The sequence below is a fragment of the Rattus rattus genome, chromosome X, assembly GCF_011064425.1.
Source record: "Rattus rattus isolate New Zealand chromosome X, Rrattus_CSIRO_v1, whole genome shotgun sequence".
NCBI classification, from domain to species: Eukaryota; Metazoa; Chordata; class Mammalia; order Rodentia; family Muridae; genus Rattus; species Rattus rattus.
The window spans coordinates 103331644-103345230 of NC_046172.1; the positions used below are offsets into that span (position 1 = coordinate 103331644).

General features: G+C 46.5%; 1 protein-coding gene across 1 annotated transcript in view; it reads right to left on the bottom strand.

Moving 5' to 3' along the window:
• Akap14 (A-kinase anchoring protein 14) overlaps positions 1 to 11830 on the bottom strand; it is a 15971-nt gene extending 4141 nt beyond the window's left edge. Inside the window, exons 1-4 of the mRNA XM_032889863.1 lie at positions 11601 to 11830; positions 5593 to 6683; positions 5410 to 5501; positions 923 to 1102 (exon numbers count right to left, since the gene is read on the bottom strand). Coding sequence (XP_032745754.1) covers positions 923 to 1102; positions 5410 to 5501; positions 5593 to 6673 — 1353 coding nt within the window. The 5' untranslated portion in view covers positions 6674 to 6683; positions 11601 to 11830. The remainder of the gene's footprint in view (positions 1 to 922; positions 1103 to 5409; positions 5502 to 5592; positions 6684 to 11600) is intronic.
• Between the last annotated feature and the right edge of the window lie 1757 nt (positions 11831 to 13587).

Genomic DNA, 13587 nt, shown 5'->3' on the forward strand with positions numbered 1-13587 from the left:
AGGCCTTGGATCCTGTGGAGCTGGAGTTACAGGTAGTTAATGACCTGTTCATGTGACACAGGTACTGGGAACCAAACACAAACACAGCCAGAGCAGTAAGTGCTCATAACTGCCGAACCACATCTCCAATCCTGCCGTTTCCTCTTAGGTTCAAGTGATACTCGACCTCCTGAGTGTTGAGGGTAAAGTGTGCACTGCTGCGCCCAGCTTGGGGTTTTGTTTATTTCTGAAATGTAGATCTTGCCGTTGCTCGGGCTGGCCTGTGAACTCTAATGATCCTTCCATTTTAACTTCCCGAGTAAGCGGGATTGTGGGCACGCTCTGTTAACTCAGCTCTGGGTGATATTTAAAGTCACAGGACTGGATTAATTACCAAGGAAGTACAGAGAAGGGGACTGCATGTCGGGACATTCCCACATGAAGGTGTTTGTGTGTGAGGCAAACACACCAGTACATACTGGCATGGAATGGCGAGGGAGGCACAAGGAGAGCATGCTCTAGAAATCAGACGTGACGTGTTATGGAGAACAGAGTAATCGGCATGGTAAGTACCACAGCTGGGTCAAGTATGATGACGGCAGAAACCTGTCTATTAAGTTTCATGGGTTAGAGATACAGCTCAATGGCAAAGGACATATGCAAGGCCTTGGGTTCAACCCTCAATAAATAGCTTGAATTCATTCGAGCCAGCATAGTGATGTACACCTATAATCTCAACACTGGGAAGGCTAAGACAAGAGGATCAGGATTTCAGGGCCATCCTTAGCTATCTAGGTAAAGATCAGAACCTGTCTTCATAAAACCTGGCATTTTGCAATGGAGGTTGGGGGAGAGAGGAAGGAATCAATGATGCCTATGACTAGAAATGTCATCATTGCTGAATCTTAACCAAAGGGACCAGGAAGCAAAAAGAAGTGCTTACCGAAGGTTTGCTCTTGTTGAACTTGATGGTGAAGTAGGCGTTGGCACTGACTCGTGCCATGGGTCTCACAGCAGTGGGGGCACTCCAGCGCACCCGGTAGATATAGTGGAAGGAGTGAATTAGGTCTTTCTTCTCTATAAAATCTGCATAGTACACCCAGCGGTTTTGAAACTCCCATGTCTGTTTCATAGAAGAGCGGTGGAGGGAGGGAGAGGGAGAGGAAGGGGGAGGGGAAGGGGGAAGGGGAGGGGGAGGGGAGGGAGAGGGGGAGGGGAGAGGGAGAGAAAAAGTTTACTGAGAAAGAAAAATCAGGCTCAGTTCAACAAAGGCACTGCATAACAGGGTTACAAATTCTGAAATCTTGACTTTTTAAAATTTTGATTCAAACTAGAACCCACCTCCACTTATTCCTACAGTAGAGGAGAGATGGAGTAATTCAGCAATGTAAAATTCACTTGAGATACGCTTTGGACTGTGATGGAGGAGGGGCAAGGGTTAGGGTCTGGATGGACATACCATACTTCTCCACATCCTCACTTAGGAGGCAAGTATGTGGCTAAACTGGAGGATAATTTGTGATGGAATACATGTTCTGCTTACCCTATCTCAGGAGACCTAAGGGATGACTAAGGTAATGGACCCAGTTTTAGTCATCTGTAAGATTGGACTTACTTCATTGGTTGTGATATGTGGTTTATAAAACAAGTTCTGGGGAGATTTCTCAGTAAAGGTACTCATTATACAGGCCTGACAACTTGAGTCAAACAGCCAGGATCGATGGAAGAGGTAAAAGGAGATCTGCACTAACTCCATGAGGTTGTCTTCTGACCTATCTACATGGGCACTGTGGTATGCGCACATGTACTCGACACCACCAAACACCCCCCCACAATAATAAAATATAAAAGTAAAAGAAGACCAGACGAGAAATAAGTCAGGCAATTGGACTATCCACATGCCCTCAAGATGGCGTCTGGGGGATTGTAGCTCAGTAGCAGAGTGTTTGCCTCGTGTGTAAGGCCTTCCTGGGTTTGAATCCTGTAGGAGTCTCTTGACTTTTCAGACGGGTCTTACTATATAGCAGGCTGCCCTCAAACTCACAAGTTCTATCTCTCCTCCCAAGTTCTGAGATTACTGGTATGTCTCATCTCATCACACCTAGCCGGAAGAGCCACTGTGCAGATATTAAACTGAAGACTTTGGAGTATCTCTGCTGTCTGAACCTGTTTTTGCAGTTGGGATGGGAATAGCCAATTAAAAGGAACTATATTATTGACAGAATCAGCATCCATCCAGAGCCAGGTATGGTGATATAGGCCTGTAATCTCAGCCCCTGGGGAGTTCAGGCAGGGGGATTGGGAGTTCCAAGTCATCCTCAACTGGCATTCCAGGCCTGCCTCAAAAATCTAGGGAAAGATGACAAGATAGTCAGGAATGTGCTGTGTGCATAAGCATGAAGACCCGAGTTCAATTCCCAGCACCCACTTTAAAAGTCATTCATGGTACTGTGTACTCCCAGTGCTGGGTAGGCAGAGAGAGACAGACAAATTCTTGCCCAGAAAATCTAGCTTAGTTAGGTGGCCAGCAAGACCCGTGAGAAGCCCTGTTTAAAAAAATGGTGGGGGCTGGAGAGATGGCTCAGTGGCCTGCTCTTGAAGTCCTGAACTCAAGCAACTGTCCTTTTTTCAGCCTCCTGAGTGTCAGCAACTATGAGCAGCTATGGGTGCCACACGAGAGCCTGGCACTTGAAGGTCTAGTGACAGAGATGAGAAGTGGGACCCAGAGGAATCAGGCCCCTGGCTTTAAAAACAATAACACAGTCTGGTCTTTTGCCTCAGCTTATTTCAAACTCATATCCAATTGGCCACTTCAGTTAGAAGAGAGAAACAGTACTCCGTTTGTTGAGGTTGGGGACTGTGTCTTCTCCCATCGTCTGTATTGCATCGTTCCTTTTTCCGTTTTTAAGACAGGGCTGTATTATATATAGCCCAGACTGATTCCAACATGGTACGTAGTCAAGGATGACTTTGAATTTCTAACTCTCCTCGACCTCTATAAAGTGTTGCAAATGAAGGCATGCCTTGTTTATGCAGTGTGGGGTAAACTCAGGACTTAGTGCATGTGTGGCAAGCTCTCTACCAACCGAGCTATATCTCCAATAGGGTGTCATGTAGCTCAAGGTGACCCTGAACTCCTAACTTTCCTGCCTCTCCCACCCACGTGATGAGAACTATAGGCATCTGCCATGCTCGCCAGTGCATTAGTTCTTGTAGAGCCTGGCAGTCAACTCCTTGCGCCCGGGTTTCCTCACCATTCTCAGTTACTCCAATTTGTTTCCAGTGGGAATGTTTGTCCCAAAAAGACTCTGTAGCACTAGAATAGTTCCTAGGGAATGTCTAACCAAGTCACTAACTTTTCGGGTGAAGATAGAGGGGCCTCAGGCCTGGACTGATAGCCAAGGGCTTCTGGGCACAAAGCTCAGTGCTGTCAGCTTCCCACCAGATGCCTCACATCTCAGAGTTCCTTCCTCTCTGCTTGCTTGTACTGTACTGTAGTAAACTTCCGTTACATTCAATTCTGCTATTTCTGTAAGCCAATAATTGTATGGGCAATGGATTTTATGTCGCTCCAGGGAACGTATATTTTCCTTATGTTTTGTAATTTTTTTTATATAACACACCTTCATTAAGTGACTATTTCCTAAGGACCAGCAAAGAGGCAGCCATGGCTGGGGGAGAAAGGTGAGAGAGCCTAAGTTCTATGATGGGGCACTCATCACCTTGGGCCTTACAGGCCTCTGGCCCGGCTGGCTTTCCTGGTTATTCAAAACAGCTGTGCCTTTGGACAGAGAAACATTTGCCCCTCCCCCTGGCCCGTTCTGGGCCGAGTCAAGAGCCCTGAATGCAGTGACCAGGGGGGTGTTTGCTCTGCCTGGAAAGAAACTCACACGAGAGCAGGATGATGTTCAATAACCACTCCCGCCGCTCATTCCCAGGGTGCTCTAGACGCCTTTCCTACTGGAAACACTGTGCGGTGCCTAGTGCTGTCCCTGCTTTCTCCCAAGGCCACCGGACCGCAGTGGCCAGGGTCTAGGAAATCGCCCTTGGGACTGTAGGCTCAGAATGGGGCTAGGCGACTTCACTTTCACTTTCCGCTAACCTCCCTTCAGACAGTATACTGACAAGAGATTTCAAGCCATTCTTCTTCAGCTACCCATAATGCAAAGCAACCATGCACTACCCAGAAGCCACCTAAAAGGGTCAGAGCGAGACACAGGTCACAGGTGGGGGAGGGTTGATGGGCTTGCATATCATCATCATTACCATCTCGGCAAAAGTATTGATCTCGGGGATGGCAAAAGTGGGTCAGTCCTAGGAAACATTTAAACATGTTTAGTGCAAGTGATGCTGTCAGTTCAGTATCCGACACTGTATAAAGACATTTAAGCCACCCCGTAGCCTCTGTTAGCCTGAACATACTGATATTGTTGGAGGAAAGCTGCTTTAGGGATGCTTCTCTCCTTAAGCCAGCAGGCCCCCGTTGAATATATCAGTACAGACAAAGGATTTCGTGGAAACAGCAATTTCCTTGGGCAGTGTACAATAACGATGATACAAATGCATGACAATATGGCTGCAGTTTTCTCCTTCAAAGATTTTTCCACCTTGGGCTTGGAGAGACAGTCGGGTGGTTAAGAATGTTTATTGGCACGGGTTGGGGATTTAGCTCAGTGGTAGAGCGCTTGCCTAGCGAGCGCAAGGCCCTGGGTTCGGTCCCCAGCTCCGAAAAAAAGAAGAAAATAAGAAGAAGAAGAAGAAGAAGAAGGAAGAAGAAGAAGAAGAAGAAGAAAAGAATGCTTACTGGCTGGGGAGGTGGTGCACCTTTTTAATCCTAGCATTCAAGAGGCTGGGACAGACCAGTCTCTGTGTGTCTGAGGCTAGCCTAATCTACATGGCAAATTCCAAACTAGCTTGAGTTACATAGGAGACTCTGTCTCTTAAAAAATTAAAATAGGGCTGGAGAAATGGCTTACTAAGAACACTGGCTATGCGGGTTCAATTCCCAGCATCTGCTTGGTAACTCACAGTCACCCCTAACTTTCAGGGCATCTGACATCCTCTTCCAGCTTCCACAGACGTGCACGTGCGCGCAAACACACACACACACACACACACACACGCACACGCACACGCACACGCACATGCACACGCACACGCACACACACACACGCACACACACACACACACACGCACACACACATACACAATATTACCTAAGGGTGTATAATGATTTAAAAAATAAAACAACTAAGCAAAACTTTCCTATCTTGATTTTGGAATTTACAAGAAAATTATGTTTACTTATTTTAATTGCCTATGACGTCACCCCTTTGGTTTTCATGACCTTAAACTTACGATTAGTGGAGGACCTTTTATATTGTTGCTCATACCGTTGGGTACCAAACTGGAGTGACCACAGTTACTTACTGAAACAAACTTTTCAATTTGTTTTCGACCCTTTTCTACCGTGAATTCCCCATGAGTGAGCCACTTGATGTTCTTGATGGGATTTCTGGCTTCTGAAAACAAGGCATGAGTTTATTAGTTGCCTGATAGTGTGGTGTTATGGTAATGAGACAATGGTTTTGGTTGTACAAACCTGAAGCCTACCTTCCACAAACTGAACAGCATCCTCCAGTACGCCCTCAACCACAGTCCGAGCTATCTCATTCATCCTCTCGTCTTTTTTCTCTACAAATGCAGGCTTTCTCTCTTTTACCTCTGGTACAATTATCTTCTCTTTTCCATCTATTACTTGTGTCTTCTCTTTGATCTCAGACACAACCTTTCTTTCTTTTATGTCTGGTGTGAATAACACCACCTTCATTTCCTTTAACTGGGGCACACGTGGTGGCACTTCCTTTTTCCGCTTCACCTCCGACACCCGAATCTTCTGTTTCACTTGTGGAGCAACTGGCGCAACTAGCGCAACGGGAGCATCTGGCACAGGTGGCGCAACTGACGCAGGTGGCGCAACCGGCGCAGGTGGCGCAACCGGCGCAGCATGTGCTACCGGTTCAGTATGAGCAACTGGCTCAGGTGGCACAACTGGCGCAAGTGGCACAACCGGCGCAGGTGGCACAACAGGCAGAGAAGGCGCAACCGGCGCAGCATGCGAAACCTGGGCAGCATGCGCAACCGGCGCAGCATGCGGAACGTGGGCGGAATGCGGAACCTGGGCAGCATGCGGAACCTGGGCAGCATGCGGAACCTGGGCAGCATGCGCAACTGGCGCAACCGGTGCAACCACCTTCTCTTTCGGATCTATCAGCTGCACTTTCTTCTCTTTTACTTCTGGCACTACTGGACCCTTTTCTTTTGTGTCTATTGATGCAATCCTGTTTTCTTTTGTGTCGGTCACAATCCTCTTGTCTTTTACGTCTGTCACAAATGTCACCGTCCTCTTGTCTTTCTCTATCACAGGTTTCTTGTCTTTGGGATCTGAGATCGTCACAGTCTTCTTTTCTTTTGGTTCCGTCACACTCTTTTTGTCCTTTGGGTCTGCAACGATGGTCACCGTTTTCTTCTCTTTCTGATTTGTCCCAGACTTCTTTGGGTCCTCCACGGCCTTACTATCTTTTGGTTCTGTAACATTCTTGGGCTCTGGCGCCTCCGGTTTCTTTGCCTTGGCTGTGCTAGTGTTCTCCACAGTCTTCGCCTTCTGGTTTGGGGGCTTTTTTTTGTTATTCATTTTATTTTGCCTGGATTTAAAAAAAAAAACTCAAGAGTTTACTCTATGTGTGCAGTTACATGTAACAAATATACTCACATAAGTAGACACTCTCCTTTTAAAAGAATGTTTTTATTTCTTTATGTGTATGAATATTTTGCTTATGGTTTGAGATACGGTTTCTCTGTGTAGCCCTGCCTGTCCTAGGACACAAGTTGTAGACAAGGCTAGCCTCGAACTCAGAGATCCACCTGTCTCTGTGTCCTGACTGCTCCCGGCACATGACTTTTTTTTTTTTTTTAAAGTAGTGAATTGGGGAAATAAAAGCATATTCTAGTAGTAGAATGCTTACCTAGTCTTGGAAAGCCTTGGATTGCATCTCTAGCAACACACACACACACACACACACACACACACACACACACACGTAATGAGTCAAGAGACATGGCAGCTGATTGGTGTATCCATCTTGACTTTTCAAGGTATATAATTGTATTATTTCAAAGAAACCATTACTCTGACCATCTCTTTTCCTGAACATATGTATCTCTTGTGCTTATTAGCTTTGGTTACCACTTTCAAAACTGTCCCATGGAAGTCAAGGTGGTCATTATGATCATTATTCTCCTTTGTTTCCGACCCACTGGGCGCTGCTTTCTGCTGTTGCCCCATTTAGGATGATGCTTGCTTATGGTCTGAGATTTAAAGCTGGGGAGAGTGGTAAATATCTGTGCTCTTAGCATTTGGGAGGCTGAGGTAGGAGGATTGCTACAAGTTCAAGGCCAATCTGGGCAACACAGTGTTTGTTAGGCTAGACAAGGGCTGTATACTAAGACAGTGCCTCCCCAGCCAAACACACACACACACACACACACACACACACACACACACACACACGTGCCAAAAAACAATCACCCCCACCCAAAAACAACCAACCAATCAATCAAATAAAAAAACCAAAACAATACCCAAACCAAACCAAACCCCCCAAATCTATGGATAAGCCAGGTGTGGGTGCAGGCATCTGTAATTCCACCTGGGAGAATAAGGGAGGCAAGGGATCAAAAGTTCAACATCATTCATCCTTAGCTACATAGCAGATCTGGGCCATCCTGAGCTATATAAGGGAGATGGGGAGAGGGAGATGGAGGGAGGGGGAGGGGAGGGAGGGAGGGGGAGAGGAGGGAGGAGGGAGAGAGGAGGAGGAGAGAAAACCATTTGAGGCTGGGCATGGTGATATGGCATATGCCTGTCCCAATATTTGAAAAGCTAAGGCAGGAGAATTGTGAGTTGGAGGCCAGCTTGAGCTACATTGTGACACCTTGTCTTTTAAAAAAAGGTGAATGGGTCAGGTGGTGGTGGAACACACCTTTAATCCCAGCACTTGGATCTCTGTGAATTCCAGGCCATCCAGGGCTACACAGAGAAACCTGGTCTTTAAAAAAAAAAATGAATGGAGCTGGAGAGACAGTACCGTGGTTAAGGGCACAGACTGCTCTTCCAAAGAACCAGAGTTTGATTCCCATCACCCATCTGGAAGCTCATGACTGTCTGTAAGTGTAGTTCCAAGGGATCTGACGCCCTTTTCTGAACTCCGCAGGCAGGCACACATGTGGCGCACGAACACACATGCAGGCAACGCACTCGTACACATAAAATACAAATTAACAAATCTTTTATTTAAAAGGGAAAATTTTTGTTCCTGTTTGAAGAAGACTTTTTAAAAAAGTAATGAATGTAGCTCGTTTTCCAAATACCTTCAGCATCGATCGCTGATGTGAACATTGGCTTTCTCAGGGTTATGGACAGGTGTTTATCACATAACAGGAGTGTGTCCATCAGGGACTTTCCCCCTTTATACATCTTTTCCCCTGAGTCTTGGACTCACTTCACTTGCTCCCCTTCCCTGCCCTTCACTCAGAACTGTTCACTTCTGAGAAATCATTTCTAGCAGGCAAATCTTTTCTCTCCTTTTCTTTTTCCTTTCTTTTTCCTTTCTTTCTTTCTTTCTTTCTTTCTTTCTTTCTTTCTTTCTCTCTCTCTCTCTCTCTCTCTCTCTCTCTCTCTCTTTCTTCCTTCCTTCCTTCCCTCCTTCCCTCCCTTTCTTCCTCTCTTTCATTCTTTCTGAGACCCAGTCTCATTGTATATAGCCTTGACTGGCCCCTCAGAGCTCCTTGTGTAGACCAGGATGGCTTTGAAATCACAAAAAATTCATCTGCCTGCATGATTAAAGGTGCACAATACCATGCCCAGCCTTCTTGCCAGCGAATCTTTAAATGGAGTGAGAGAATGGTAGTAGATGTCTTTCCAAACTGAGCGAGTATTTATTTATTTATTTATTTATTTATTTATTTATTTATTTATTTATTTATTACAAATGCAGATCTCAATTTGGGACTATTTAATGTGCCATGTTTCATTAATGCCCCTATGAATGACATCCACTCTCCTCTCTCTCCTGCTTCACTGGATAGCTGACTGGAGACCACATGAAATAGCCTTCTAGTGCCATCTAGTGTCCTTAGGAGGCCATACACTATGGGGCACCTGTGATCTGAGGCCTGGAGAAGTGTTGAGCTTCTCCACGTTGCTGTCTTACACGACTTCTCAGTCTGGTTTCCCCGACCTGCCACTAGCCCAAATGGCTACAAATCTCAGGCAGTTTAAATTTCATTTGTCTCTCTCTGTACTGTGGCCACATCTTTGTATTTCCCTGACCAACCTTCTCAATTTTAATATAAATGAAAAAAAATGTTTGTTTCATTTTATGTACATATTTACATGCCTTGTGTGAGTGTACGTAAGTGTAGGTAAGTGTACTGTGTTCGTGCAGGAGCCTGTGGAAACTGGAAGAGGGCATTAGATTCCCTGGAACTGGGGTTACAGGCAGTTGTGAGCCAGCTGATATAGGTGCTAGGAAAAAAAATACATGCAACAAAACTATAAATTAAATAGAAGACTTCCAGCCTGGCACAGTGATGTACACGTTTAACCTCAGAATTCAGGTTGCAGAGGCAGGCGGCTCTCTGTAACTTCAGTGAGCCTGGCCTACATAGCTAGTTGCTTCACAAAGAAATCCTGTCTTAAAAAGCAAGCAAACAAACAAAGAAACAAAAGAAGAGGCTTCCAGACACCTTTTCTCCCCTTCGTATAGCTCAGAATGTGCTCCTTTCTGCAAGTCTCATCTTAAATTCATAGTTTTGCATTAATCTCTTTATCTGGGGCAGGGAGGTGCTAAGGGCGACTCAGCAAGTATGTGTGTGTGTGGGGGGTGTGTCAAAGGGTGACTTGCAGAAGTAGTTTCTCTCCTTTCACTATGTGAGTCCTGGGGACCACCCCCTTTATGCACTGAGCCATCTCATTCTTCCTGTAAGCCCCTTTCGTGAAGGCAACTCTGTTTCCTTTTCCAACTTCTTTGGTCCCCAGGGTACACTAGACACTACACAAAGCAGCCAAGTTCCCTTGACCATCGATCAAAAAAAAAATCTGTATACCCTTTAAACATTCCTGTAATAATTACAGACTAAATGCTCATTTAGGCCTTAATATTTTCATTGTCCACTCAGTCCTCCCCCCCCATCTTCAGAAAACAGAACTAAAGAAAGTCTTTCCAAAGCCATTTTTGGCTATGTAGCAAGTTTGAAACCAGCAAGTTTGGCTTACATAGACCCCTCTCCTCCATGGCGGCAGCAACAACAAACCAGAAAGGGAGGAGGAACTGAGGAAGGAAAGAAGGAAGAAAGGAAGAAAGGAAGGAAGGAAGGAAGGGAGGAAGGAAGGAAGGAAGAAAGGAAGGAAGGAAGGGAGGAAGGAAGGAAGGAAGGAAGGAAGGAAGGAAGGAGGAGGGAGGAAGGAAGGAAGGAAGAATGAAGGAAGGAAGGAGGAAGGAGGGGAGGAAGGAAGGGACAGAGGGAGGAAGGAAGAAAGAAGGAAGAGAGAGAGAGAAGGAGGGAAGGAAGGAAGGAAGGAAGGGAGGAAGGAAGGAGGGAGGAAGGAAGGAGGGAAGGAAGAGGAGAGAAAGGAAGGGGGAAGGAAGGAAGGGAGGAGGGAGGGAGGAAGGAAGGGAGGGAGGAAGGGGAGGAAGGAAGGGGAGGGAGGGAGGGGAAGGAAGGGAGGAAGGAAGGGAGGGAGAAGGAAGGAAGAAGGGGAGGGAAGGGAGGGAAGGGGAAGGAGGAAGGAAGGGAGGAGGAAAAGGATGAAGGAGGAAGGGGGAGAAGGGAGGAAGGAGGAAGGAAGGGAGGAAGGGAAGGAGGAAGGGAGGGAGGGAGGAGGGGGGAGGGAGGGAGGGAGGGAGGGAGGGAGGGGAGGGAGGAGGGGGAGGAAGGGAGGGAAGGAAGGAAGGAAGGGAAGGAAGGGAGGAAGGGAGGGAGGAAGGAAGGAAGGGAGGAAGGAAGGAAGGAAGGGAGGGAGGGAGGAAGGGAGGGAGGGAGGGGGGAAGGGAAGGAAGAGGAGGAAGGAGGGAAGGGAGGAAGGAGGGAGGAAGGAAGGAAGGAGAGGAAGGAAGGGAGGGAGGGAGAAAGGGAGGGAGGGAGGGTGGGAGGAAGGAAGAGGGGGAGGGGGGGAGGGAGGAAGGAAGGGAGGAGGAAGGGACAGAGGAGGAAGGAGGAGGGAAGGGAGAGGAAGGGACAGAGGGAGGAAGGGAAGGAAGGGAGGAAGGAAGGAAGGAAGGAAGGAAGGAAGGAAGGAAGGGAGGAAGGGAGGAAGGGAGGGAGGAAGGGAGGGAGGAAGGGAGAGGAGGAAGGGGAGAGGGAGGAAGGAAGGGAGGGAGGAAGGAAGGGAGAGAGGAAGGAAGGGAGGAAGAAGGAAAGAAGGAAGGAATTTAACCTATCAGTGGATGCACATCATTCTCAGGTGTCTCTCCCATTAGCTTCTCTGGGGGTCTGGATGACTCATAGAACCACTTCCACTCCCTTTCCAGGCCTTCCCCTCAATAAAGAAAGCACAGTACCTAAATGAGCAGGTTCTTTGAAGGAGTAGCAGAGGAAGCTTTAGCAGTCTCTCAGCAGCTCTGCCCCAAGGTTCCTAGAGAGAATGTTTACAAGTGCTGCCACAGCAACGTTGGCAGTCTGAACAATGGACAGCCATTCTGTCAGCGAAGGAAAGGAAATGGAGAGGAGAGAGAACGCCAGCCCCCCTTGCTATTTGACCTCAGGATCAGAGCTAAGCTGTACAAACCAAGCCTAGCTTCTGACCAGGAGGAGAGGCGTGCCCAGCTGTGCTTGGAGGACTGGTGAGGTGACCTTCAGTCAAAAAGCACCAGGCATTGGCATGCTGTGAAAGTCACTGCATCAAGCTGTCCCCATCTTGCAATACCATCCGAAGGTAGGTATTACTGTTTCTATTATATTTGCATGAAGTGAGGCACAGAGGGTGCCATGGGAACTGTCCGGAGATCAAACCCAGAATTATCTGCCATCACTGCCTACAATTTGACCTTTTCATGTCATCATTTTGAGGTTAAGACTTTATGTGCTTGACTATTTTGTGCATTGAGGATGAGAGAGTGAAGCAATGGATATCTGCGCAGACTCAGAGACAGTGGACTTAGCACTTTTCTTTCTCTTTTTTCTTTTTTTTTTTTTTTCTTTTTTTCGGAGCTGGGGACCGAACCCAGGGCCTTGTGCTTCCTAGGCAAGCGCTCTACCACTGAGCTAAATCCCCAACCCCTTCTTTCTCCTTTTCTTGTCTACAAAATAAAGATGAGCATGACCTAGAGTAGAGGGTCTGGTTCTCTTTTTAGACAAAGTCTTTCTATGGAGTCTGTGCTGGTCTCAAATGTGAGATCCACGTGTCTCAGCCTCCTGAGTGCACTACTATGCCCAACTTTAAACAGGTTTTCTGTCTGTCTGTCTGTCTGCCTGTCTCTTCCTCCTCCTCCTCCTCCTCCTCCTCCTCCTCCTCCTCCTCCTCCTCCTCCTCCTCCTCCTCCTCCTTCTTCTTCCTTCCCTCCCCCCTCTCTTTTCTCTCTCCCCCTCCCTCTTCCTCCGCCTAAAAAACACAGTCTTATGTACTATGTACTGCAGGCTGAACCTGAACTGTGGAGGTTGGTCTTGAACTTCTGACTCTCCTTATGTTATAGAATCACTTACGTGCATCAGGACTTCATGAACATTGGGCAAGAATGCTGCCAACTAAAACAAACAAGTTTAACAAGAATGCTGCCAACCGAGTTGCATCCTTAGGCCTGAATATATTGTTTGGGGGGAGGTGGTTGTTATATTTTGTTTTCCTTGTTTCTTTTTGAGACAGGCTCTCACCATGTTAGCCCTGCCTGGCCTGGAACTTGCTACATAGACTAGGTTAGCCTCAAACTCACAGATATCTGCTTGCATTTGCCTCAAAGAGTTGGTGTGGGGGTGTGTTTAAATGGGAATTAAGTCCAATTATTCATATGAAGATTAAGAGTAGTGGTGCCAAATACATCACGAACTTTCTATATATTAGTTGATAGCATTCCTAGTATTGTTATCAATAATATGGTGTGTTTAAAAGGTTTATTATTTTATGTGTATAAGTGTTTTGCTTGAATGAATGTATGTGTACCACATATATGCTTCATGTCAGTGGATGCCAGAAGAATATGTTGGAACTCCTGGATCTGGAGTTACAGACTACTGTGTGTTACCATGTGGGTGCTAGGAACTGAACCTGGGTCTTCCATGAAAGCAATTAACACTTTAATCTGCTGAGCCATCTCTTCAACCCTGATAGTGGAGATTTAAACATTTCCAATTACTTATATATTTTTAAATGTATGAGTGCTCTGTTTGCATGTATGCCTGTATTACAGAAGAGGGCACTGGATCCCATTATAGATGGTTCTGAGTCACCATATGGTTGATAGGAATTGAATTTAGGACCTCTGGAAGTGCTCTTGACCACTAAGCCATATCTACAGCCCCAGGAGTATTACTTTTTCTTTTCTTTTATTGGAT